This window comes from Balaenoptera physalus (genome assembly GCF_965194825.1).
Source record: "Balaenoptera physalus genome assembly, chromosome: 1".
Classification (NCBI taxonomy): domain Eukaryota; kingdom Metazoa; phylum Chordata; class Mammalia; order Artiodactyla; family Balaenopteridae; genus Balaenoptera; species Balaenoptera physalus.
Genome location: NC_138882.1, coordinates 94191218 through 94215540, shown reverse-complemented (window position 1 = coordinate 94215540; position 24323 = coordinate 94191218). Strand labels below are relative to the sequence as shown.

The window sequence follows — 24323 nt, the reverse complement described above, 5'->3', positions numbered from 1 at the left end:
AGAGATCTCCTGGGTCAAAGTAGCCCAACACTATAGGCTATTCTGCTATAGCAGAGCTTGCTCTAAAAGTGCTTAAAAAATTTAGAGGATCAAGTGATTCCCAGTAACTTAACTGCATTCCAGGAAAAAGAGCAACAATATGTAAAGGAATACAATAAAATCCAGCACCTAACAGTGTAACATTCACAACCTCTGGCATCCAGGCAGTATCACCAGGCATGCAAATGAGCAGGAAAATACCTCCCACAACCAGGAGAAATGTCAATAGAAACAGAACCAAAAATGACACAGACAATAGAATGAAGAGGCAGGGACCTTAAAACAGCTATTATAAATATACTGCATGTGTTTACGAAGGTAGAAGACAGCAAGATAATAATGAGCAGAGAAAGAGAAGATAGAAAAAGAGGCACACATTACATCTAGGGATGAAACATACATTATATGAAAAAAAAAAAAAGGCAGTGGATGAGATGAACCACAGAAGAAAAGATCAGTGAGGAAGATATAACAAAAGAAGCTGCAGAATGAAACAAACAAAAGTTGTAGGACAACACCAAGCCCAACAGTTATGCAACTGGAACCCGAGAAGGAGGAAGTAAAAAAAAAAAGATATTTGCAGAAATGATGGTCAACTACTTTCCAGATTTGATGAAAACTATAAACACATTATGAGAAAGTGGTCAGTTCATCAAGAAGATGCTACAATCCCGATTATGTGTGTGTCTGATAACATTCAAAGCACAGGAAGCAAAATGGACAGAACTGAAAGGAGAAATAGACAAATCCAACATTACAGTTGGATATTTCAGTACTCTCTCTCAATGACTGAGAAAAACTGACAGAAAAGAATTAGGATATGGAGGCTTAAACAGCCTACATGACCTAATTGTCGGACACACTACCTAAAACAGCAGAATATGCTTTCTGTCTGAAGAGCACACCCAGGACATGTACCAAGAGAGATCATGTTCGGGGCCATAAAACAAGTATCAATAAGTTTAAAAGGATTGAAATCTTACAAAAATAAGTTCTTTGACCATAATGGTATTAAAGTAGAAATCAATAACAGAAAGCTATCAGGAAATCCTCAAATATTTGGATTTCCAAAAACATTCTTCTAAAAACACATGCGTCAAAGAAGAAATCGCAAAGGAAATTAGAAAAATTTTAATTAAACAATAATTAAAGTACAACATATTCAGTTTGTGGGATGCAGTAAAGCAGCGCTTAGAGGGAAATTTGTATAATTAAAAAATGTATCGGGCTTCCCTGGTGGCACAGTGGTTAAGAATCTGCCTGCCAATGCAGGGGACACAGGTTCGATCCCTGGTCCGGGAAGATCCCACATGCTGCAGAGCAGCTAAGCCTCTGTGCCACAGCTACTGAGCCTGTGCTCTAGAGCCCGCGAGCCACAACTACTGAGCTGCGCCACAACTACTGAAGATTGCGCGCTCTAGGGCCAGTGTGCCGCACCTGCTGAGCCCGTGTGCTGCAACTACTGAAGCCCATGTGCCTAGAGCCCGTGCTCCACAACAAGAGAAGCCACCGCAATGAGAAGCCCTCACACCTCAATGAAGAGTAGCCCCTGCTCGCCGCAACTAGAGAAAGCCCACGTGCAACAACGAAGACCCAACGCAGCCAAAAATAGATTTTTTAAAAAAGTATCAGAAAAAAGGAAGTTTTCAAATCAATGATCTAAGCATCTCCCTTAAGAAAATAGAAGGCAAATTAAAAAAAAAAAAAAAAAGACTGACAAATTAAACACAAAGTAAGCAAAAGGAAGGAAATAATAAATCTAAGTAAAAATCAATAAAGTAAAAACATGAAAATAATAGAGAAAAATCAATGAAACCAAAAGCTGGTTGTTTGAGATCAATAAAATCAATAAGCCACTAGCCACACTAATAAAGGAAAAAGAAAGAAGAAACAGATTACCAGTATCAGGAATGAAAGAGGGACATCACTATAGAAACTGTAGACATTTATAAGGGAATATTATAAACATTTTTATGCCAATAAATTCAACTTAGGTAAAATGGATAAGTTCCTTAAAAGATACAAACTACCAAAGTGTACAAACCCATAGATAACCTGAATAACCCTTTATCCAGTAAAGATATCTAATTTGTAGTTTAAAACATTCCCACAAAGAGAATTCCAGGCCCAGATGGCTTCACTGGTAAATTATGAAACACATAAGGAAGAAATAATATAATTCTACACATTCTTCCAGAAAATAAAAAAAAGAGCAAATACTCTTCCAACCCAGTGTGTGAGGTCAGCAATTACCCTGATATTAAAACCAAACAAAGACATTATGAGAAAACTAGAGACCAATATCTCTCATTAATATAGATGCAAAAATCTATTAACTAAACATTAGCAAATTCAACAATGAATAAAAAAGGTATAATACATCGTGACCAAGCAGGATTTATCCCACAAACGCACAGTTGGTTTAACATTCAAAAGCTAATCAGTGTTATTCACCATATTAAAATACCAAAAAGAAAAAAAAAAATCATATGATCATTTCAATACAAGTAGGAAAAGCACTTGTCATGTTTCAACACCCATTCTTTACAAAAACTAGCAGCAAGTGTAAGTAGAAGTTTCCTTAGCCTGATAAAGGAAAACCTACAGCTAACATCACGTTTAATGGTGAAAAACTAAATGCTTGTTCCCGAAGATTGGGAAAAAGGCAAAGATATCCATTCTTGCCACTTCTTTGGAGCATTGTACTGAAATTATTAGTGAATACAACAAGGCAATAAAAAGAAATTAGGGGGATCCAAAATGAAAAGGAGGAACTAGAACTGTCTTTATTCACAAGACTTCATGATTGTCTCCATAGAAAATCCTAAAAAAAAATCTATTAGAATTAAGAAATTAGACATTCTAATTAGAAATTCTAATTAGAAATTAGAATTAGCAGTCTTTTGACACATAATTTTAGTTCTGTATATTAACAACAAGCAATTTAAAATTGAAGTAAAACAATGCCATTTATAAAAAATAAAAATATGAAATATTTAGAAATAAAAACTTAAAAATATGTATGAGACCTATAGAAAACTATAAAATATAAAACATTGATGAGAGAAGTTAAAGAAGACTAAATAAATGAATTGGTGGTAATGGTAATAATAAAATAAATGAAGAGCTTACCATGCTCAAGGATCAGAAAATACTAAGACGTCAGTTCTGCCCAAATCAATCTATCTTCAACACAATCCCAATAAAATTTCCACCAGGCTTCTTTTTGCTGATAGATATTGACAAGTTAATACTAAAATTTCTGTGGAACTGCAAATTATATCCCAAATAATTTTTATCAAGAAAAATTAAGTTGGAGGACTTTTTCCCACCTGATTTTAAAACTTACTACAAAATTACGTTAATCAAGACAGTATGGGGAATTCCCTGGACTCGGCACTTTCACTGCGGTGGCGTGGGTTCGATACCTGGTTGAGGAACTAAGATCCCACAAGCCATGAGGCATGGCCTGAAAATTAAAAAAAAAAAAGACAATGTGATATTGGCATAATGGTGGATGCATAGATAATAGAATTGAATATGAAATAGACCTATATATACGGTCATTTGATTTTTATTTTATTTTTGAGGGGGCTGAGATTTTATTCACCTTTTAAAAATGTTTCATTCAATCATAACCCACATAGAGAAGAATACACATGGTCAATTGATTTTTGATGACAAGTCAATTCAATGAGGAAAAGACAATCTTTTCAATAAACCGTGCTGGAATAATTGGATATCCATATGTAAAAAATGTACCTTCAACCTGCACATCCCATCATATGCTGTAATTAACTTGAAATGAATGGTAGGTCTAAATGTTGTGGACAAAGAATCACCAGCTATATCAGTAAACAAAGAATGTTGCAGCCATCAAACCATCAGCCACCATATCGGTTCCCCCTATGATGCACCCTGAGGTGATTCAGGTTGGAGAAAACAGGATGTTGGCCCTAGATAGTTAAGGTGCATATCAAAAGAATGATTTCAGTGAGCCCAGATTCTTGCATTTTCCCATGCACAGAAAAGTGCTAAATTCATTAACCTGAGATATCTGTTTTTTCTTTAACTGGCAGTAATCTTTTGATGTTCTGACTACCTGATTTTTTTTTGCAAAAACTCCTATATATCCTGGCTCCTCTCTTACTGTCCAGAACAGTCCCTCAGAGCTATCTGAGAGGCTGTCTCCCAGGCGTAAGTTCTCAGTGTGTCCCTGGAATAAAACATAATTGTCAACTTTTAGGTTGTGTTTTTTTTTTTCAGTCGACAGTATAAAGGCTAAAGCTACACAACTTCTAAAAGAGAACATGGAAGAAAATCTCAGTGACTTTGGGCAAAGATTTCTTAAATATGACACAAAAAGCACACAAAAAAATTCATAACTTAGACTTCATCAAAATGAAAACTTTTGCTTTTTAAAAGACATTATTAAGGAAATGAAAAGCAAGGCACAGACTGGGAAAAATATTTGTAAAACGTATACCTGATAAAGAACTTGTACCCAGAAGATAGAATGGACTCTCACAGTTCAGTAATGAGAAAACAATGGGAAAAAGGTTTAAACAGACACTTCTGCAAAAGGATATAAATATGGAAAATAAGCATGGGAAAAGATGTTCAACATCATTAGACATTAGGGAAATGGAAATTAAAACCACAATGAGATACCACTACACACCTATTAGAATGGCTAAAATTAAAAAAACTGACCATACCAAATGTTGGCAGTGATAAGAAAGAACTGGAACTCTCATACACTGCTTATAGAAGTGTAAAATGGTACAGAGACTTTGGATAACATTAGCAGCTTATTTTAAAGAGAAACATACATTTACTGTCTGATTCAACTTTACCCAAAAGAAGCAGAAACATAGATCCACAAAAGGACTTTGATGTTCGTAGTAGCTTTATTAATAATAGCCCCAAACTGGAAGGAACCCAAATGCCCCTCAGCTGAGGAACGGATAAACAAATTGTGTTATATCCGTACAATGAATTACTCACCAACAACAAAGCAATGAGCTGTGACCTACTGATGCAGGGAGCAATGTGGATGAATTTCAAAAGCATTATGCTAACTAAAAGAAGCCAGACACAAAAGCCTACAAACTGAATTATTTCATTCATGTGAAATTCTAGAAATGGCAAAACTATAGTGACAGAATTTTTGGCATATGTGGTATTTTTCTTTAGAAAAAAAAAAACCAAAGGAAAGCAAAATGAATTGTGGTTCTTTGCCCAACTTATGTATCATAGTACAGGACCTACAGCTGTCTTAAAGATTTTTAACATATTCATAAACAATAAAAATTTACTATAATCACCCAGTGAATAAAGTGGATGATTAAGTTTAATTTTTACTATTTGGGTCAGTGAAATGTGACTGTAACGTACTGAGACCCTAATGGACTCTGAGAAAACTTCAGATAACTAGTTCTGAAAATGATGTCCGTAGTATCTTCATCATTGGAATCAACTTAAAACCTCTGAAGTTCAGTACTTTGAAGAATACAAGTGTTTTGAAAATTCCCTTTTTTTCCTCCTAAAGATAATTGAGCTTAATTTTTCCTTTTAAATCACTCTTTTTTCCTAAACAGTCACTTTGAACATTCATTGATAATAGCCAATAATATCTAATTTCATTTTCAGATAAAAACCAAGGTCAGAAATCCAGGGAACCAGCCCAGTGGCCGCAAAGCCTTCCTAAATATTAACTCATGATGACCGATAGACCGGCAGCTCCACGGGCAGGCTAAGAAATAGTTTTCTAATAAACAGAGCTGTCTGAAATTGGCATGGGCTATCTTGGGAGAGAGTGAGTTCCCCCAGGTTCAAATGGCCACTACAGACTCCATTGGCAGGAACAAGGAGAGAAGTTTCAAGCATCAGATGAGGTGTCAGGCTGATGGGAGCACTTGTGGGTATGCGGCTGGGGCCAGGCTCCTCAGATGGGCCACTGCTGGAAGTGTCCTGAGCCTCACAGGGGAGAAATCTTCCAGCCTTGGATCTTGTGGGTGTTTAGATGGTAAGCCTTCTGCGACATGTTATTTGAATTTAGTTTTCAGGATGGCAATCCCCTAACCTGTTTTAAAGATGTTGTAGAGTATCTCCAACACAGTTCTGAAAGGTACCATCCTGTATGGGTTGAAAACAGTCCCAAAGATCATTTGCAGTCGAGCAAACGTGCACATTTCTGTTTGCTTCAGTGCCCCCCAAGACCTCTTCCTGACTCACTCAGTTTTCTGGAAAATCATTGATGAATTTAATTTGCCCTCATTATTGGTTTACTTGAAGTTGTTAGATATCAAAAGTCCAGACCTATACCTTGAGCATGCTTCTTTTTCCAGAAGCACCTCATGGCTTAAAATAATATATTCAGTACTTAAAATTGCTGACATATTCTTCCAGATAGCCTGGCGGAAGAGAAGAAGGCCCCAGATGGTCAAGTTTGGCAGTGCCCGGGCCACTGCGTTCAGAGCGCCATCTTTAAAGTAGTTGAAGTTGTATTTCATAGTCAAGCTGGGAATGTGAAACTTTTATTTTGGAATGGGATATATTATGTGCCTCCCTCCTCAGACATTGAAAGAACAGGAGCACAGATTCTCTTCACTTAAATTAATCCCTGTTATAGTCTTTATACTGACTCTTTCAATAAATATTTAGTGATCAGACTATGGGAGGTGCCGTGAGGGGAACAGATACAAACAAGGCCTTAGCCTGAGGCAACTCAAAATATTATTGGGGTCAGACAAGATGGAAAAGAAAGCAACTACAGGAGAGTGTCTAAAGCATGCCATTTGCATGGATTGGGAAATGGGCGCCGTGGAGGTCCAGGGCAGGAAAGAATATTGCATTTGAGTTATTTAAGGGAAGAGTGGTTTGGATGAGCCAGGCGTGCAGTCCCAAGGAAGGGACAGGCATGTTCTATTAGTCAGAAATGTCAAAGAGAATGAGAGGCAATTACGTTGGTGCTCAGGACATTGCTGCTGACCTTCAAGAATAGGAGTTTCAGGAGAGGATGGTATTGGAGGCCACATTGTAGTGATGTGCAGGGCAGATGCGTTTGAGGAAATGAAGGGTCAATCACTCACTGGAGATGTTTGATTGTGAAGGGGAGAAAGTGCAATGGAGCCAGTGAGAATTTTTGCTTTTTCCTAAGGGGAAGAAAACTGTTATTTTGAAGGTTACGGCCTAGTGGGCTGCTGAAGGGGAGAGGTTATATATGTTTGAAAGGGAATAATTAAATTGTAAGATCCCAGAGAAGATAGTATTAATAAAGGAAAGAACCACTGGACAATTGATAGCATTTTTGATAGGGACGTGAACTAGCATAAACTGTATTTTTGCATTTTATGTAAAAAACGTTACATTAAGAAATTGAAATATCATTATTGATTAGTAATCTTCAAGTAAGAAGTTGGGGAGGAGGAAGGATGAAAAGTAGTTCCACATTTAGAGTCTTGTTCTTTAAAGAACGTTAATGTTTTATATCTTCCGGTAGTAGTTTAGTGGGATTATTCCTTATCTTTACAATGGAACACCAAGGAGTGCAAACTGAAGATAGGAGTTTTTTGAGACTCACTCCTCTCATGTGTCAGGGCTTGTCATGCTAATCAACCTTTTACATCATTGATTGTTGAATGAGGTTGGGAAGAAAGGAGAGGCAAGTAATACCCTGAGATAGGTGGAACTTAACGACTTCTGTGAAGCTTACTTGACCCCAGTACAGAAGTTTTCAGGGACATCTGTCATTCAGGAGTGAGTGCAGGGTTTTGTTTTTTTTTTTTTTTTTAATTTTATTGAAGTATAGTTGATTTATAATGTGTTAATTTCTGCTGTACAGCAAAATGATTTAGTTATACATATATTCTTTTTCATATTCTTTTCCATTATGGCTTTTACAGGATATTGAATATAGTTCCCTGTGCTAAACAGTAGGACCTTGTTGTTTATCCATTCTCTATATAATAGTTTGCATCTGCTAATCCCAAACTCCCAATCTTTCCCTCCCCGACCCCTCCTCCTTGGCGACCACAAGTTTCTTCTCTATATCTGTTGAGTCTGTTTTTGTTTCATAGGCATGTTCATTTGTGTCATATTTTAGATTCCACATATAAGTGATATCGTATGGTATTTGTCTTTGTGTGACTTAACTTCGCTTAGTATGATAATCTCTAGGTCCATCCGTGTTGCTGCAAATGGCATTATTTCATTCTTTTTTATGGCTGCGTAGTATTCCTTTGTGTGTGTGTACGTATATATACATATCCCATCTCCTTTATCTAGTCATCTGTTGATGGACATTTAGGTTGTGCGGGTTTAATCACACATCACGACAGCCACTGTGTAAGATTTCCTGAGGATGGCCAAAATGCTGAGAAATATTTGCTGTGTGTGATGACTAAACCTTCTGAATGTGTGTCTGGTTATATGACCTCTTCCCTGTTTGAGATCACCACAAATGTCTCTCGCTCCTTCAGAATTAAGTGTGTCACTTAGATGAATTTTTCTCCACCAAGAACCTCACACATGTGGCACTTGTCCTCCTCAGACACAGGTGTGTTCGCAGTGGTGAACAGCCGCTCCTTGTCCCTGCTGGGGAAGCTGACCATCAGCGCTGCCTTCAATGTCGTGTATATCTACACCTCGGAGCTGTACCCCACGGTCATCAGGTATGCCTCACACACAGGCTTCTCCTTCCCATGTCCTGAATTCTGTTGTAGATGTTTGCATTGACAGAGGCGTGGTCCTCACTCCACCTGGAGCACAGCGAGTGTGGGCTAACAGCAACTCAGCAAGCAGTTGTGAGCCCAGCACCTGTGGAGACTGCTCTTGCCCTCTTGGCAGAGGAAAACGTAACTTTATCTTGGGCTGAATTCCCTGTCAATCTTGAGAGAAGTACTCTACACTAAACGTATCCCATCACCCAAATAGTGCTCGGATGTCATTTTTATTTCAGTGCATGTGAGTTATTCAGTCAACCCTCCTGTGTCAGGTACACAATGGACCAGGAGACAAGGTCCCTGTTATCACAGAGCCTATATTTTAGCACAAAATATACAGATTTTAAAAAAGATGGGACTTCCCTGGTGGCGCACTGGTTAAGAATCCGCCTGCCAACGCAGGGGACACAGGTACAATCCCTGGTCCGGAAAGATCCCACACGCCGCGAAGCAGCTAAGCCCGTGCACCACAACTCCTGAGCCCACATGCCACAACTACTGAAGCCCGCGTGCCTAAAGCCCATGCTCCACAACAAGAGAAGCCACTGCAATGAGAAGCCCGCACACGGCAACGAAGAGTAGCCCCCGCTCGCTGCAACTGGAGAAAGCCCGCGCGCAGCAACCAAGACCCAGCGCAGCCAAAAAATAAATAAATAAATAAAGATAATTCCGTATAGTTATAAGTGAATATTATATTTATGTATTAGTTGTTAAAGGTGGTTTTCAATGAGTAGGACGTGCTTATATCAAAAATAACGTATTCAAAAACAAAATCAAAAAACCCAACATATTCCATCCTAAGTTTCCCCTCATAAAATAAGTCTGAAAACAAAAAAACAAACCTAAATTTGAAGGGCAGGGATGCAGCTTAGTCTTTACAGAACAGCCTCTGTGGGCTGGACCATAGTCCCCCAGTCGGCATTTTCCCGGTCTTTTTTTGAGGATCATTCCAAACAGATCCTTCTTTTTCCCTTATCCATGCAAGAAGCGTAATGGTTCCGTCTGCCTTTTTCCCAGTAAGAGATCAGGTTGTCTGTGATTGGCGTGTCATTCCCTGATTATTCCCAGAACCTGCTTTCTCTGGCTATTGCCTATAAAACTAGGGTGACCGTTTAGTTCCAAACTGGGACACTTTTGAGAGCGAATGTGGGCATTATTAACAATTTGGCTGGGATAACAGGGTGCTGTATGGTCACCCTACTTATAATCATTATCATTCTCATTTCCTCCCCCTCCTTGATACCCACATTCCCCAAGAAGGTAATGTTCTTGGTTTCCTGAGAATATATGTCCAATCAATTCCTATTTATATGCCTGATCCTTTCGTAGTTAATTAGTTGAGTTTAAAGAAATGGGCAGACTTTTCAGATCATTAAACCCTGGCTCTTCTATGGATGTTTTAACTGATAGGAGACCTAAGACACGAGAACCCAGGAGAACATTTAACAAGAAATATTCACATGCTCACTTCTGCACCAGCCTCTATACCTGCACTGTCCAATATCACATGTTGCTATTTAAGTTTAAATTAATGAAAATGAAGTGAATTAAAAATTCAGTTCCTCATTCTTAGTTGCATTGAGCTCTCTGTAGCTGCCTGTGTCTGGGCGCTTCCGTATTGGACAGGGCGAGTACAGAACATTTGCAGCATCACAGAAAGTTCTAGTGGGCAGTACTGCTCTGTAGCATCCTGCACTTCCACTTTGGGGTTTGTTATTCTGAGCCCACTACCCCTTTGAGTCTTTAAATTGTCCCCCTAGAACTTACTGACTTTTTTTTTTTACTTTTCCTTTTGCCTTTCAGGAATGTTGGGCTTGGAACTTGTTCCATGTTCTCCAGAGTTGGTGGGATTATTGCTCCCTTCATCCCCTCACTGGTTGGTTTGTACCTCCTAGTTTGTTCTTCTTGATTCTCTGCTTCGGAAATGTTTGTGCTTTTGAGTAGAAAGAGCAGTAAAACAGCTGCCGTTTTAAGATCAGCCTGACACAAATGTGCACCTTGTGCCTTTTAGATGAAGGATCCATGAGGGCAGATGGACCCTTCCCAGGGATTGGCTGTATTCACTGGAGAGTTAGCTACTGCCAGCCTGCCCCTTCCTGTCCCCATTTGTACGTTAGTTGATTAGTGAACATTTCCTAAGTTTCTGCTGTGTGCTGAGCTCTGTGCTAAGCCCTTTACGTACATCATATCATGCAGTCTTCACCACAACTATATGCTGTAGGCATTGGTACCCTGTATTAAATAACAGAGAACACAGCACACCACTCGGAAAAGAAAATTAGAAGAGAAGAAGGTGAAAGAGAGATAAAGTAAACTCCATCCAATCTCAAAATGTCCATGTTCTGAGAGAGATCCCATGGAGCCCCTGTGCAGGTCTCTGCTTGGTCTCCTCTAGGACTTTCCCAGCCAAGACTTGTTGAAGTGTGATTAGGTTTGATGTGGGGCCTTGAGCCTCTTCTGGAGACAATTGCTCATCACTCAGGCAACTGCTCGCCTCGTCCTAGTACAGGACGTCTCTGAAATGCCACTGTAGCCTTTTCTTTTCTTGGGGAAGTGGGATACACTTCCTTTTTCTGAGTATTTCTCTGTGTTTCATGCTCAATTTTATTTTTTTTAATTTTTTTCCACATCTTTATTGGAGTATAATTGCTTTACAATGGTGTGTCAGTTTCTGCTGTATAACAGAGTGAATCAGCTATACATATACATATGTTCCCATATCTCTTCCCTCTTGCGTCTCCCTCCCTCCCACCCTCCCTATCCCACCCCTCTAGGTGGTCACAAAGCACCGAGCTGATCTCCCTGTGCTATGCGGCTGCTTCCCACTATCATGCTCAATTTTAGATCACAAGACCCTTCTTATGAAGGAGTCATATTAGTTTCATTTTGCAAAATGTGTCCAACGCTAGGTGTTTATCATTAATGATGCCCGACTTTGGACGGCTGTCCTAGAACATTGTAACACCCAGCGCTGTGTCTTCCCTGAGTCCCACTAAGTTGAGAAGAGGTGAACGTTCCCCTTGATTCAACAGCAGGCCCACAGTTCTGGGCACGTGTTTGCACGCAGGCGGCCGGAGGTCAGAGTTTTTCGTCCCCCTCCTCTCCCCTCCCCATGCCTCCCTCTCCTGCTCCATCATCTCTTCACCTTTGAAAAATCAGGAAAAGATGATCAGAAGGGACATCCTAACTAGCCGCCGAATTTGGAAGCCCAAACCGAAAGGTGATAAAGCTGGGTCGCTCCTGTGCAGGAACTCAGGAATGGTAATCAGCTCAGAAATCCCCCAGAGCCCCGTCCTGCAAGAACCTTGGTGTTATCTTTGAAATTGTATGTTTGTATTTAAATTTTCCTGAGACCGTCTTTTGGACCGGCCCGCTACCATGTCCAAACCATGTGTATAGGTTTCTCTAGGCCTTTCTCTTCCTTTTCAGGGTGTTTACGCCTTTAAGCCCCGTGCCTCTCAGTTCTGGTGCTTAGTGAATCAGAACACATATGTGGGACTGTTTGGCCCGTTCCAGTGTTGAGAGCATTAAAGTTCGTCGTTGTCAGCAAATATGCGGGGCGTCTCCTGCGTGTGGAGATCACTGTGCTGCAGGCCACTCACCTGGAGTGGAAGCTGAGTGTCCGACTCACCACGCACTCTGGCCGTGTGTCTGCCCTGCTCAGACAGCCAAGCCCCTTCCCCGCAGTCCCCAGCCCGTGCATGAACAGTCGGCTGCGTCTGCTGCACAGGCTAGCGCTGTCCTTTTGATCTACTCACTCCTGTCTCTGTGCCCGAGGACTGGCTCTGGTTTCCTGGGATAATTCTCTAAGGGGAAAGAAGACGGGCTTTCTGCTGTATTCTAGTGAGGAGGCAGGGCCTGGACAGTAAACATGGCAGGTCCTGGGTCATAAGACTGCTGATGTCATCTGCTAGGAAACTAACACTGAGTTTTTGTTTGTTTTCATTTCACTCCCTGCCCCCATAGAAGTACGTGCAGTGGTCTTTACCCTTCATTGTCTTTGGAGCCACGGGGCTGACCTCAGGCCTCCTGAGTTTATTATTGCCAGAAACCCTTAACAGTCCATTGCTAGAGACGTTTTCTGACCTTCAGGTGTACTCATATCGGAGGCTGGGGGAGGAGACGTTATCTTTACAGACCTTGGATCCCCCTCAGGTATGATGGAATTTTTCTTAATCATTCAGATTTACCATTCGGATGATGATAGTTTTGGGGGAAAAGAAAAAAAAAGAATATCTGGTTACGTTAAATAGAACTGAGCAAAACTGCTGGAAAGAAAAGGTGGGATCTGATAGCAGCTGATTGTCAGAGAAATAAAGATGATTCATTAGCTTTCTTAGAACACTTTAGGGGCTAGTCCTTAGGGGAATAAATGTCATCAGAGTACATTTGTCAGTTGAATGCTAGACAGTAATTTAATTTTAGAAATGTCATGACATCATTTCCCTGCCCTTTTCTCCTTTCCTGCTTTAGTCTGTGGACAAGGAGAGCCCTTTAGGGAGTGAGAGTGAGGAAGAGGAAGAGTTTTATGATGCGGATGAAGAGACACAGATGATCAAGTGACGTGCCCCAGATTCCTCCTCAGACGCAGAGGGTCATCTTCTCTGCCTCCAACGAGGGCAGGTTCTCCCAGGAAACTGAAGGGAGCTGTGGAAAGATAGGCTTGAACAAACATCGAAGGTACTCCGTGTGGCCTGATGTTTTTTAGGCACCAAGGAAGTTGGAGAAGAGATTTCAAGAAACAGGACATCACTGCATCAAGTGAATAGTTGTTAACTGCCCACAATTCGGGTTTAGCTCAAAATCATGACCTCTGGCCAGATTGCTGAAGTCCACATGCCAGAGTGGTAAGCTCATTTGTTTCTAGAAGTTTGATTACGTTGCCTTTCGACTTCATTGTGACCTAAAGGCAAATATGTAAAATTTCTTCTCACCATTAACACATAATCTGTCCACCAAATTTGACATCTGCCCCTCTCAGTAGCTCCTCACCAGGAATCTTTTGAGGCAGGTTGGTGTTAGCATTTCATTCATTTTTTTGTGCCAGAAGAAAAGCACTGAGAGGGCATTTGTGTGGCCTGAGGCCCTCCACCTTCATCCCAACGGATGAAATTTGGGCCCCCAGCTTGGTTCCTGGCCCAGTGATTGCCTTGAGCTCCCTGTCCTGTGCTTTCAGTCAGTCCCACAGATGACCCGCTAGGAAAAGCCAGCTGCACCAGAGTAATGTTCAGAGTCCGAGGTGTGGCTTCCTCTCCCTGGCAGCTCCCTTTGATACTCGAATCGTGTAATTTCTTCAGTTCCCACTTGTGTGTGCCTGGAGAAAAATTTCCATCTCAGATTCTAGTACCAGCAATAACTTCCAAACCATGCCCAGTAAATGACGAAGTTTTATAAAGGGGGAGGGCAGTTAAAAAGTGACATGTCGGGGCTTCCCTGGTGGTGCAGTGGTTGAGAGTCCGCCTGCCGATGCAGGGGACATGGGTTCGAGCCCTGGTCTGGGAGGATCCCACATGCCGCGGAGCGACTGGGCCCGTGAGCCACAACTACTGAGCCTGCGCATCTGGAGCCTGTGGTCCGCAACAAGAGAGGCCGCGATAGTGAGAGGCCCAAGCACCGCGATGAAGAGTGGCCCCCGCTTGCCGCGACTAGAGAGAGCCCTCGCACAGAAGCAGGGACCCAACACAGCCAAAGATAGATAAATTAATTAATTAATTTAAAAAAAGAATATGTACTTAAAAAAAAATTTTTTAAAAAAAGTGACATGTCAAGACTTTGGATGTTAAAAAGGAAAAAAAAAGTGGATGTTAAAAAAGGAAAAAAAAAAGTGCTGTTTATAATAAGGAAGAAAAGAAAATTATCTTTCACAATTTTCTGTTTGTTTTCAGTGTTGTGCAAGGAGGGACTTGGGCAACATTTAAGAACTTGAACTCTTCTAGTCCTAGATCAGCTCCAGCCTGTTTGGTTAGCTAGAATGGAAGGCACAGTAATTTCCTAGTAAATGTTGGTTTTCATTAAGTACTGCCAGCTTTCAAATAAATCAAAGTCGTACTCAGTTTCCTAAAATCATGTGCTGAAAGTGTTTCCCATGAGACCTGAGTATTATCTCAAATAGGAGTGTTAACCTGGAGTCAACAAGCTTGGACAGTGTTGCTTTAGGTCACTTTCCCAACTGGGAAAATTTCTGTGTTTTCAGAATTTCCATTTCTATTAATCCCTTGGAGAAAAAGAAATTTCACTGGAGATAAAGAGAAGTCATCACTGAGTCTGTTTCTGGAAATCTTGGAGGACTCACCTCACATTGGCTCCAACCCTCTCCTGTCCTCTTCCATTGACCTCTTGGTTTGCACTATACCAGCTTGTACCTTTGTTAAAGTATTTTTATGTCCTTCATGCCCTTGATTATGTATTTGGCTCTTTATAAATAGGGACCATCTCTACTACTGTTTATTTCTCTCTGCTGTGCCCAGAACACAGTAAGTATTACTGTTTCTAGCCATCAGGGAAATTGTAGAACTCCTACCAGTATCATTTTTGTAAATCACAGGCAAATCTGACCCAAACCCCCAAATTGTGGAATCTCGCTGTCTTTCTCTGGGAAATGGAGACCCTGCCCACCATCAAGAGAGGAAGAAAGGAAGAACTTACAACTCAAACCCATGTCCCCTGCATGCCAATGCAGGGGACATGGGTTTGAGCCCTGGTCCAGGAAGATCCCACATGCTGCGGAGCAACTAAGCCTGTATGCCACAACTACTGAGCCTGCGCTCTATAGAGTCCGTGAGCCACAACTACTGAGCCTGCGTGCCACAACTCCTGAAGCCCACGTGCCTAGAGCCCGTTCTCTGCAACAAGAGAAGCCACCGCAATGAGAAGCCCGCGCACCACAACGAGGAGTAGCCCCCGCTCGCCGCAACTAGAGGAAACCTGCGCGCAGCAACGAAGACCCAACGCAGCCAAAAATAAATAATTTAAAAAAATAATAATTACTGTTTTTTCATCCCTTTGCCTTTTATAAAAACAGGGTTTTTCCTTTTGCTATTAACTGTTGAAAAATAGTGATTGTAGAGATGGTGCACATGAGCATATTTGTATTGATTAAATTATTGGAAAACTTAATTTATAGGTAACATATTTTGTCTGTTCAGATGATTTGTAAAAGGTATCCTTTTAAATTTTTTATTGCATTCAAAATTAAATTTCTTTTCTCCTAAAAAGCAGCAAGAAAACCAGAAGACACATTAGAAATCCCAGGGCTTCCAGGGTCAAAGGTCTTATCAATAGCTTGTCCAGAACCCTGGCACCACACGGATATGTTGAAAGAAACTGTTTTGTAGTTTCCTGATTGTTGAGTTAAAACCACTGCCCCTTGAAAATGCAGTATTTGTCATTTGGCTGATTTCAAGCAATGTAGACATTCTTTAGTACTTAAAAATGAACAAATAAAATACAACAAATAAGAAGTAAATGAAAGTTTCTGGGACACTACTTAAGTAAATGTAATCTGGGCAAGTATTTTTATGGAGGTCAAATTGATAAAGGTACTTTTAATAGATTCATATTCCTAATGAAAACATTGAAATAATTCTCTCTACTAATTAAACTGAATTAAACTGCAGCTTTCTAATAGGACTTACTCTTCCATTACTAATTCTTACTAGATTATTAGTTCTTAAATTGGACATGTATAAAGGATTTTTTTAACAAAATAAAATGCAGGTATTTTGGTTTCTTGTGAATATGATAAAGAATTGTAAAATGTAGACCTTTTGTTCTTACAGAACGTTATCAGGATGTACACAGTAGCATCTTTGACAAATTGAGCAAATATAGAATCTGCTAGAAATTATGGGTGGTATGTGGGTCAGGGGCTGTAGCAAAGTTAGGGAGTCAGTGGGTACAAAAGATAACTATAAAAGTATTTCTAGAAAAAGAAAAATGCAAAGATACTGCATTGTTAGAAAATGCATCTGTGTAGTATGTTAAAGGGAAAGATCTTATGATTATCTCAATAGATGCATGAAGATTATTTGACAAAATTCAACACCTATTTAAAATAAAAGCTACTAGCAGACAAGGAGTAAAAGGAAACTTCCTTAGCAGTATAAGGGGTATTGTAGCACGTAAGATGAATTGACCTAAGGCATCTCTTCACCTTCCCGGGACCTTCAGACTTTCTTGATAATGACCACAATAAGAAATGTATTTTACATATTCTTTCTCTTCCCTGTTCCTCCACCTCTTTCTAATCTCTGTCTCTGTCTCTGTTTCTGTCTCTATCTCTGTCTCTTTCTCCCCGCCTTACAATACTTACTATATATATATTTAAAATGTATTAAAATATATACATAAAACTTTCATGAAACATGCTTATTCTTGCTTGGTACACTGATAGCTTATATTCTGTCCCATTTTGTTTTATAAAATGCCACTTGTGACCCACTAAACCGATTTCATGACCTACTGTAGTTTAAAAACTCTTGGTTCGTTTCTACTTTATAACAAAGTGAATCAGTTATACATATACGTATGTTCCCATATCTCTTCCCTCTTGCGTCTCCCTCCCTCCCACCCTCCCTATCCCACCCCTCTAGGCGGTCACAAAGCATCGAGCTGATCTCCCTATGCTATGCGGTTGCTTCCCACTAGCTATCTATTTTACGTTTGGTAGTGTATATATGTCCATGCCACTCTCTCACTTTGTCACAGCTTACCCTTCCCCCTCCCCACATCCTCAAGTCCATTCTCTAGTAGGTCTGTGTCTTTAGCAATTATACTCCAATAAAGATGTTAAACAAAAAATAAAATAAAATACTAAATGTAAAAAAATAAAAAAATAAAAAATAAAAAGAGCAATACCAAAAATAAATACATTAATTACTTCAAAACAAAACAAAACAAAACCAAAAAAAACCCCTTGGTTCTTCTCTGTCTTCTTGTACTGCAGAGGCTTTAAAGCTAAGATGTACATTTCCCAAACACCCTTTGCAGCTAGGCTTCTAGGTGCAATTAAGTTTCCATCAGTCAGATTCAGATGGAATTTGGAAGGTGGGAGTGAGGTGGAGGCCATATTTGTGATGCATCGTTTTTTCCTGCTGGGGTCTCCAGGGATGGAGGCATTTGGTCTTGCTGAGGCAGTTTCAGCAGAGATGTTGACAGTCAGGGGCAATATTGATTAAAATCTTAACAAGATTTTTTGCATAGAACCTGGCAAAATAATTCTAGTAAAGAAAAGTAATGATTCGGAGCTTCCCTAGTGGCGCAGTGGTTAAGAATCCGCCTGCCAATGCAAGGGACACGTGTTCAAGCCCTGGTCCAAGAAGATCCCACATGCCGCAGAGCAATTAAGCCTGTGCGCCACAACTGCTGAGCCCGCACTCTAGAGTCTGCGAGCCACAACTGCTGAGTCTGTGTGCAACGACTACTGAAGCCCGCGCACCTAGAGCCTGTGCTCCACAACAAGGGAAGCCACTACAATGAGAAGTCCGCGCACCGCAGCGAAGAGTAACCCCTGCTCCCTGCAACTAGAGAAAGCCCGCGCACAGCAACGAAGACCCAACACAGCCAAAAATAAATAAATAAAATTAAATTTAAAAAAAAAAGAAAAGTAATGATTCGAAAGTATTCAACAATCCCAAAAAATAAGAGCAAGCAGAAGGGACTCAACTTTCTAGATATTGAAACTTTTGAAGCCGTGGTGTCAGTGTAGCAATAGATAAGCAGATCAATAGAACATAATAGATCCCAGAACAAGACCAAACATATATAACAATTTGGCATTTTTTGAAGATGGCATGACAAATCAGTGGGAAAAGAACGAACTATTCAATTATTGATGTGGGAACTACTGGGTTTCCATATCAAAGAAAACTAAATTAAGACCTTTCTTCTCACCATAACAAAAATTCCAAATAAGTTGAAGACCTAAATGGAAAAAGTCAAAACTTTAAAACAGCTATGAAGTAGTATAGGAGAATGTTCTTATGACCTTGGGGGATTGAGGGATTTTTCAGACAAGAAGTAAAAATCACAAATCATTTTTAAAGAGACAGATTGATATGTTTCACTGCATCTAAATTTAAAACTTCTTTCTGTATGACTAGACACACCACAAAGTTAAAAGCAATAGATAGGAAGAAAATATTTGCAACTGCTGTAAAAAAACAAGGATCAATATCCGGAATATAGAAAAAATTAGTGCAGATAAGAAAGAGAAACAATAAGAAAGTTTACAAAAAATATTTTTAGGCAGTTCACAGATAATAGATGCTCAGCCTCAGTAGAGGATCAGAGAAATGCAAATTGAAAGATTAAGTTATGTAAAATCCATTACATTGGAGAAAAAGGCTAATACCAAATTTTGAGGATATGAAGAAAAGGGAATTTACTTACATCCTGATAGTATAAATTTTTTCATCAACTAGATTGTCAGTAGCAAGTGAGGTTGAAAAATGTAAATGTTCTATGACATAGGAATTTTGCTTCTATATCTATGTCATGGAAGAGTTTTCAGATATTTTGACTGTAACATTTTAAGAAAACTGTTTCACACTGTGTGACACACAGTACACACACCTACATATACATATCCACACATATATATATCACCAAAAAAAGTTTTATAAAATAATACTTACTGGATACATTGCATTGTATTTTCTATGGTATTATATTTTACTTTAAAATGAAAAGAATGTTGGTGAAGACACACAAAAGTGATTTCACAATTCATAAGCAAATCAAGCAGTTGGAAAAAGTGAAGCATAAAATTTTTGCTAGATCAAAGTTCTTTCATGGTTAAATTCTTAAGTGAGTGACAGGAGTATTTGCCAGTTAAAGAGATTCAAATGCTTTTTAGGCCACACTTTACAGTCAAGACTGTTGATATTCTGTTGCAGAAATACAAGTCTCACTGTTATTCCCACCCAAATGAAGAGTTATCCCTCTTCCCTATAGGTCTTAATTTCTCTTGGAAAAGAGCTTTGCATCTGTGGAAACATTTGGACTTCTCAGCTGAGACCCTAGAGCTCTGTAATACAAAGCTTAGAAGAGATTACTTATTTATTGAAAAATGTCAAGGGCAGATGTAGTCAAAGTAGTATTAAAATAACTTCAGTCTAGACCTTGCAGAACAATTGCTTTTGAATAGAATAGATGTTGATGGAATTTCTTTGCTTCAAAATATAACTTCAAGAAATTGAGTGAAATGATTGTGTAAGATGTGCAAAAATGCACACTCAATTTGGAAGTGAGTTTAATCAATGAATGATTTACCAATATGTAGGCAGAGCTTCCAGAAACCACAGAACAGAAGGCAGTATGCAGAAGGAAGCCCATTGATACAGTCCACACAGCATAGGTCGAGGAGTGGATCCGGAGAGGTAAACTGTTCAGCACTGGGAAGCACTTGAAAGATGGTAAATATTTGTCATGTCAGATTAGGGTTTTAAAATTGTAGAAGCTACAATATGCTTGCCGGTGATAATATAATAGGTTCATTTGTTTCCTAGAGCCACTTTAATTATTAGAGATGCATTTCACCATATATAGGGTGTTTGCTTTCCTATTGGCTATTGCAGATGGCATGCATCTATTTAATTGTTTAGCAGGATCAAGTTATATGTATATGAATATAAGAGGTACTATAACATGTTTTACATTGCCTGCCACTGGAGCGTGATCTGCCAAACGACCGCTCTGATTCTTTCAGTGGGTTCTGAGGAAATACTAGTAACATCAAGGGCAGCATTTCACCATATTGATGATCTTTCTTAAGGAAACAGGTTGACGATGATCCCCAAATATTTTAAAGTCTCACATCTCCCCCCACTAATTTCCCTGAAAATACAAAATAGAAGAATGGTGAACTGAAATGAATTGTTATGTCTATTGATATGCTTGCCTCTAATGCAGCATAGTTAGATTGGAAAACTTAATTCTGAAGTTAACAGGGAAGAAAATTGGTAGAGAGCAGCAGTTCACTTTCAAATAATATCCTTCCCGTACTATTTAGTGTCATTAAGTTTTCCATTATAGTTTTCTCTGAATGGATACTATAACCAAGAGAGAGGAGGAGGAAGAGGAAGAGTATTTTGCTTTTACTGGCAGAATGGCAGCAGAATAGACGGGTGGTTAAGAAATGCCAATCAAACTAACTTTTCCATAAAGACTCCCAAGACCCTTTTTAGTTTACATAAGTAATCGGGCGTTATATTAGTTTCCTATTGCTGCTATAACAAAATACCACAAACTTTAGACAACACAGATTTATTCTATTACAGTTTTGGAGGTTAGACAACGAAGTGAATCGTAAGGGGTTAAAATGAAGATGTCAGCAGGGCTGTTTTTTCCTGAGTTCTTGGCGGGGGTTGGGGGATATCCATTACTTTGTCTCTTGCAGCTTCTGTCTTGCAGCTTCTAGAGTCTGCAGCATTCCTCGCTCCTGGCCACATCACTCCAGTCTTGTTGTCTAACACGGCCTTCTACTTGTTCTGACCTTCTGCCTCCCTCTTATAAGGACCTTTGTGACTACATCAGGCCTACCCAGATGATTCAGGCTCATCTCCCCATTTCAAGATCTTTAATCACATCTGCAAAGTCCCTTTTGCCATAAAAGGTAACATTCACAGGTTCTGGTGATTAGCATGTGGATATCTTTGGGGGCCAGTATTCAGCTTATCACAGGTGTCTTAAGTGTGTTTCATTAAAGTTTTTTGAGTAGATGAGACCTGCTGGAGTCATCAGGGTATAATTGTAAGTTTTATGGGAAAACCTAGTCATGATCAAGAGAAGCTGGACCCAGACCACAGGTAACAGCCTCAAATCTACTTTTATTATTGAGTTTATAGACCCAGTTGGCTAAGCCTGAAGTCTTCCAGTTACTGTTTGAAAGAATGAACTGCTTACAAAAGAATTTGAACCTACTAAGACTTTATTTCTGAGTTCTATTTGTTGCTGTATCTTAACAATTTCCAGTAGTTTTCTTATCAAAATCAATTATTATCTCTACCTTTGTTACATGCTCTTAAGCATCCTATACTTTTCCATAATTATAGTACTTACTGTGTAATTTAATAAACGATGATGTTTTCCCTACTAAGCCATAAGCTCTATGAAAATTGGGTACATGTCTGTCTTTTTTCCTACTACATTCCTGCCCATAACACTGGACCCAGTGTTTATTAGGCATTCAGATATTTTTGAAGAAAGGCATGAATCTCTCACCACTCTTTCCTATGAACTCAGTCAGTACATTGAACTCAAAAGCAACCAAAGGGGCTGTATCTTACTCATCTTAGTAATTCTAAGAGCTAGCACAGTACTGGGGACATGGTAGGCATTTATTAAATTTTTAAATGAGTGAATACCTGGACACAAGGTAGTCAAGATTGGCTTAACTGACCTATCAAGTAATATTCTCGAACGGAATACTCTTCCCCAAGATCAGTTTGAAAAGAAGGTCTATGGATTATTTAGCTCTGAGAAAACTACTCATAGGAAACTAGAAAAACCTTCATTCCACGTTAACCTTCCTATTACGTAAATCACCATTTTAAGCAAAGTTAAGAGTTAGGATTAGAATATATTCAAGAGAGAAATGATCCCTTTTAAATGTCTACCTTGGTCTAAAATGTCTACCTTGAAAATAGAAGTAAGCAAAGAAGGGTTGATTATTAAATAACAATCTTGTCCATGTATTTATGGACTTATTGCTAAAATACGATTCTTCCCACTGAGTTGTAGAATAATTTTAATTTGGTGATTCTTTTCTTTTCACTGAGGCATCTCCCTCTCCCCATAGAGAGACATTCTACCCTATGAGGGTATTCTTTGGAGGAATTTTTGGTATAACCTTCAATGTTGTAATATTCAGATCTCCTAAAATAATTCATCTAGTGGAAACAACATGTAAAAAGTTCAGAAATGCTGTCAATTTGATTCCAGGCGCTTGAGGGATCAGCCCAGTAAGAAAAAAAGTTTTTAGGAGTTGGATCAATGTCTAGATTTTCCTGTTTGCTAGGTGATTCAGAAGCTGGCCCTAATGTTGACTAAAATATAAGTTTTCCTTGATTTATCAGAGGAATGCTTTGTCAGAGGAATGAATAAATACCTGAAAACAACTCAGAGTAAAGCCTAAGGGGAATGCTGGACAGTTAGGCTAGTTGTACTTACTTCTCCATCCTGCCATATCCAGAAACTATTTATTATTGGTAAGTAGGTTCCAAAGCATCTTCAAGGCCAGAAAATGCATTCAGATGCTGTTGAGCTATAGAATTCTATAATGATTGATTTGCCAATATCAAAGCAGAGTCAGAGCATAGCAGATGCATTTCTCACAGTGAAAGAATTTATTATCTTCCCAATCCAGTCCATCAGGAGAGAGATGAGGCTTGATAAGGATTTAACTGATAAAGGAAAGAATGACTTGGTAAAAAGTTGAAGACCTGGACAGCAGCAGAGAATTTGGGGAAAAAATCAGAGAGCAAAGGTAGTGTTGTTTTGTCTTGTGGAACAAAGTATTTGAGTTAAGCAGAGGTATAGAATCATTAACAAGTTTTGTTGACAAAAGTGTCATAAAATGGCATCCAATGAGAAGTGGAGTGACCACCTAGGCTTTGTATGTCTTTAAATTTTCTTTCAAACCACCCAGATAGCTTCAAGTTTATCCTAGGAAGATGTGCACAGAAGATCAAAAGATTTCCTTAATTAGTTTCTTTGTATTCAAAAGATTATTTCAGGGAAAAAAATCATTTACTTATTCACAAAATATTTAGAGTACCTACTTGTGCTGTGTCCTATTCTTGGTGCTGAGTTAAAAGAAAGAACATGTATTGAGCATCACTCTAAACAGCTTATATTTCTTGGTACATCCAATCCTCAGAAGAAAACTATGAAACGTATACTATGGATTCCATTTTATGGATGAGAAAACCGAGGCCCTAGTTAAGTCACCTCCTCAAGTCAGGCAACTAATAGTTGGCAAAGCCTGGATTATCTGACTTCAGAGGTCATTTCTTTTTTTTTTTTTTTTAATATCTTTATTGGAGTATAATTGCTTTACAATGGTGTGTTAGTTTCTGCTTTATAACAAAGTGAATCAGTTATACATATACGTATGTTCCCATATCTCTTCCCTCTTGCGGTTCCCTCCCTCCCACCCTCCCTATCCCACCCCTCCAGGTGGTCACAAAGCACCGAGCTGATCTCCCTGTGCTATGCGGCTGCTGCCCACTAGCTATCAATTTTACATTTGGTAGTATATATATATCCATGCCACTCTCTCACTTCGTCCCAGCGTACCCTTCCCCCTCCCCATGTCCTCAAGTCCATTCTGTACCTCTGCATCTTTATTCCTGTCCTGCCCCTAGGTTGTTCATAACCATTTTTTTTTTTTAGATTCCATACATATGTGTTAGCATACGGTATTTGTTTTTCTCTTTGTGACTCACTTCACTCTGTATGACAGACTCTAGGTCCATCCACCTCACTACAAATAACTCAATTTCGTTTCTTTTTATGGCTGAGTAATATTCCATTGTATATATGTGCTACATCTTCTTT

The 24323-nt window shown here is 39.3% G+C and overlaps 1 protein-coding gene across 9 annotated transcripts in view; it reads left to right on the top strand.

Annotated features, from left to right (window-relative positions):
• SLC22A15 (solute carrier family 22 member 15) overlaps positions 1–24323 on the top strand; it is a 129682-nt gene that overhangs the window by 73717 nt on the left and 31642 nt on the right. For 2 of the 9 annotated variants that reach the window (XR_014262696.1, XR_014262697.1), the window contains exons 9-12: positions 8594–8714; positions 10569–10641; positions 12732–12920; positions 13239–13612. Coding sequence is in view for 3 of the 9 variants with exons in the window: in XM_082458729.1 (XP_082314855.1) it covers positions 8594–8714; positions 10569–10641; positions 12732–12920; positions 13239–13328 (473 nt within the window). In the remaining 6 variants the exon portion in view is untranslated. Of the gene's footprint in view, positions 1–8593; positions 8715–10568; positions 10646–12731; positions 12921–13238 lie in introns of all 9 variants that reach the window. The other 7 variants (XR_014262698.1, XR_014262699.1, XR_014262700.1 and 4 more) reach the window with 7 other exon arrangements.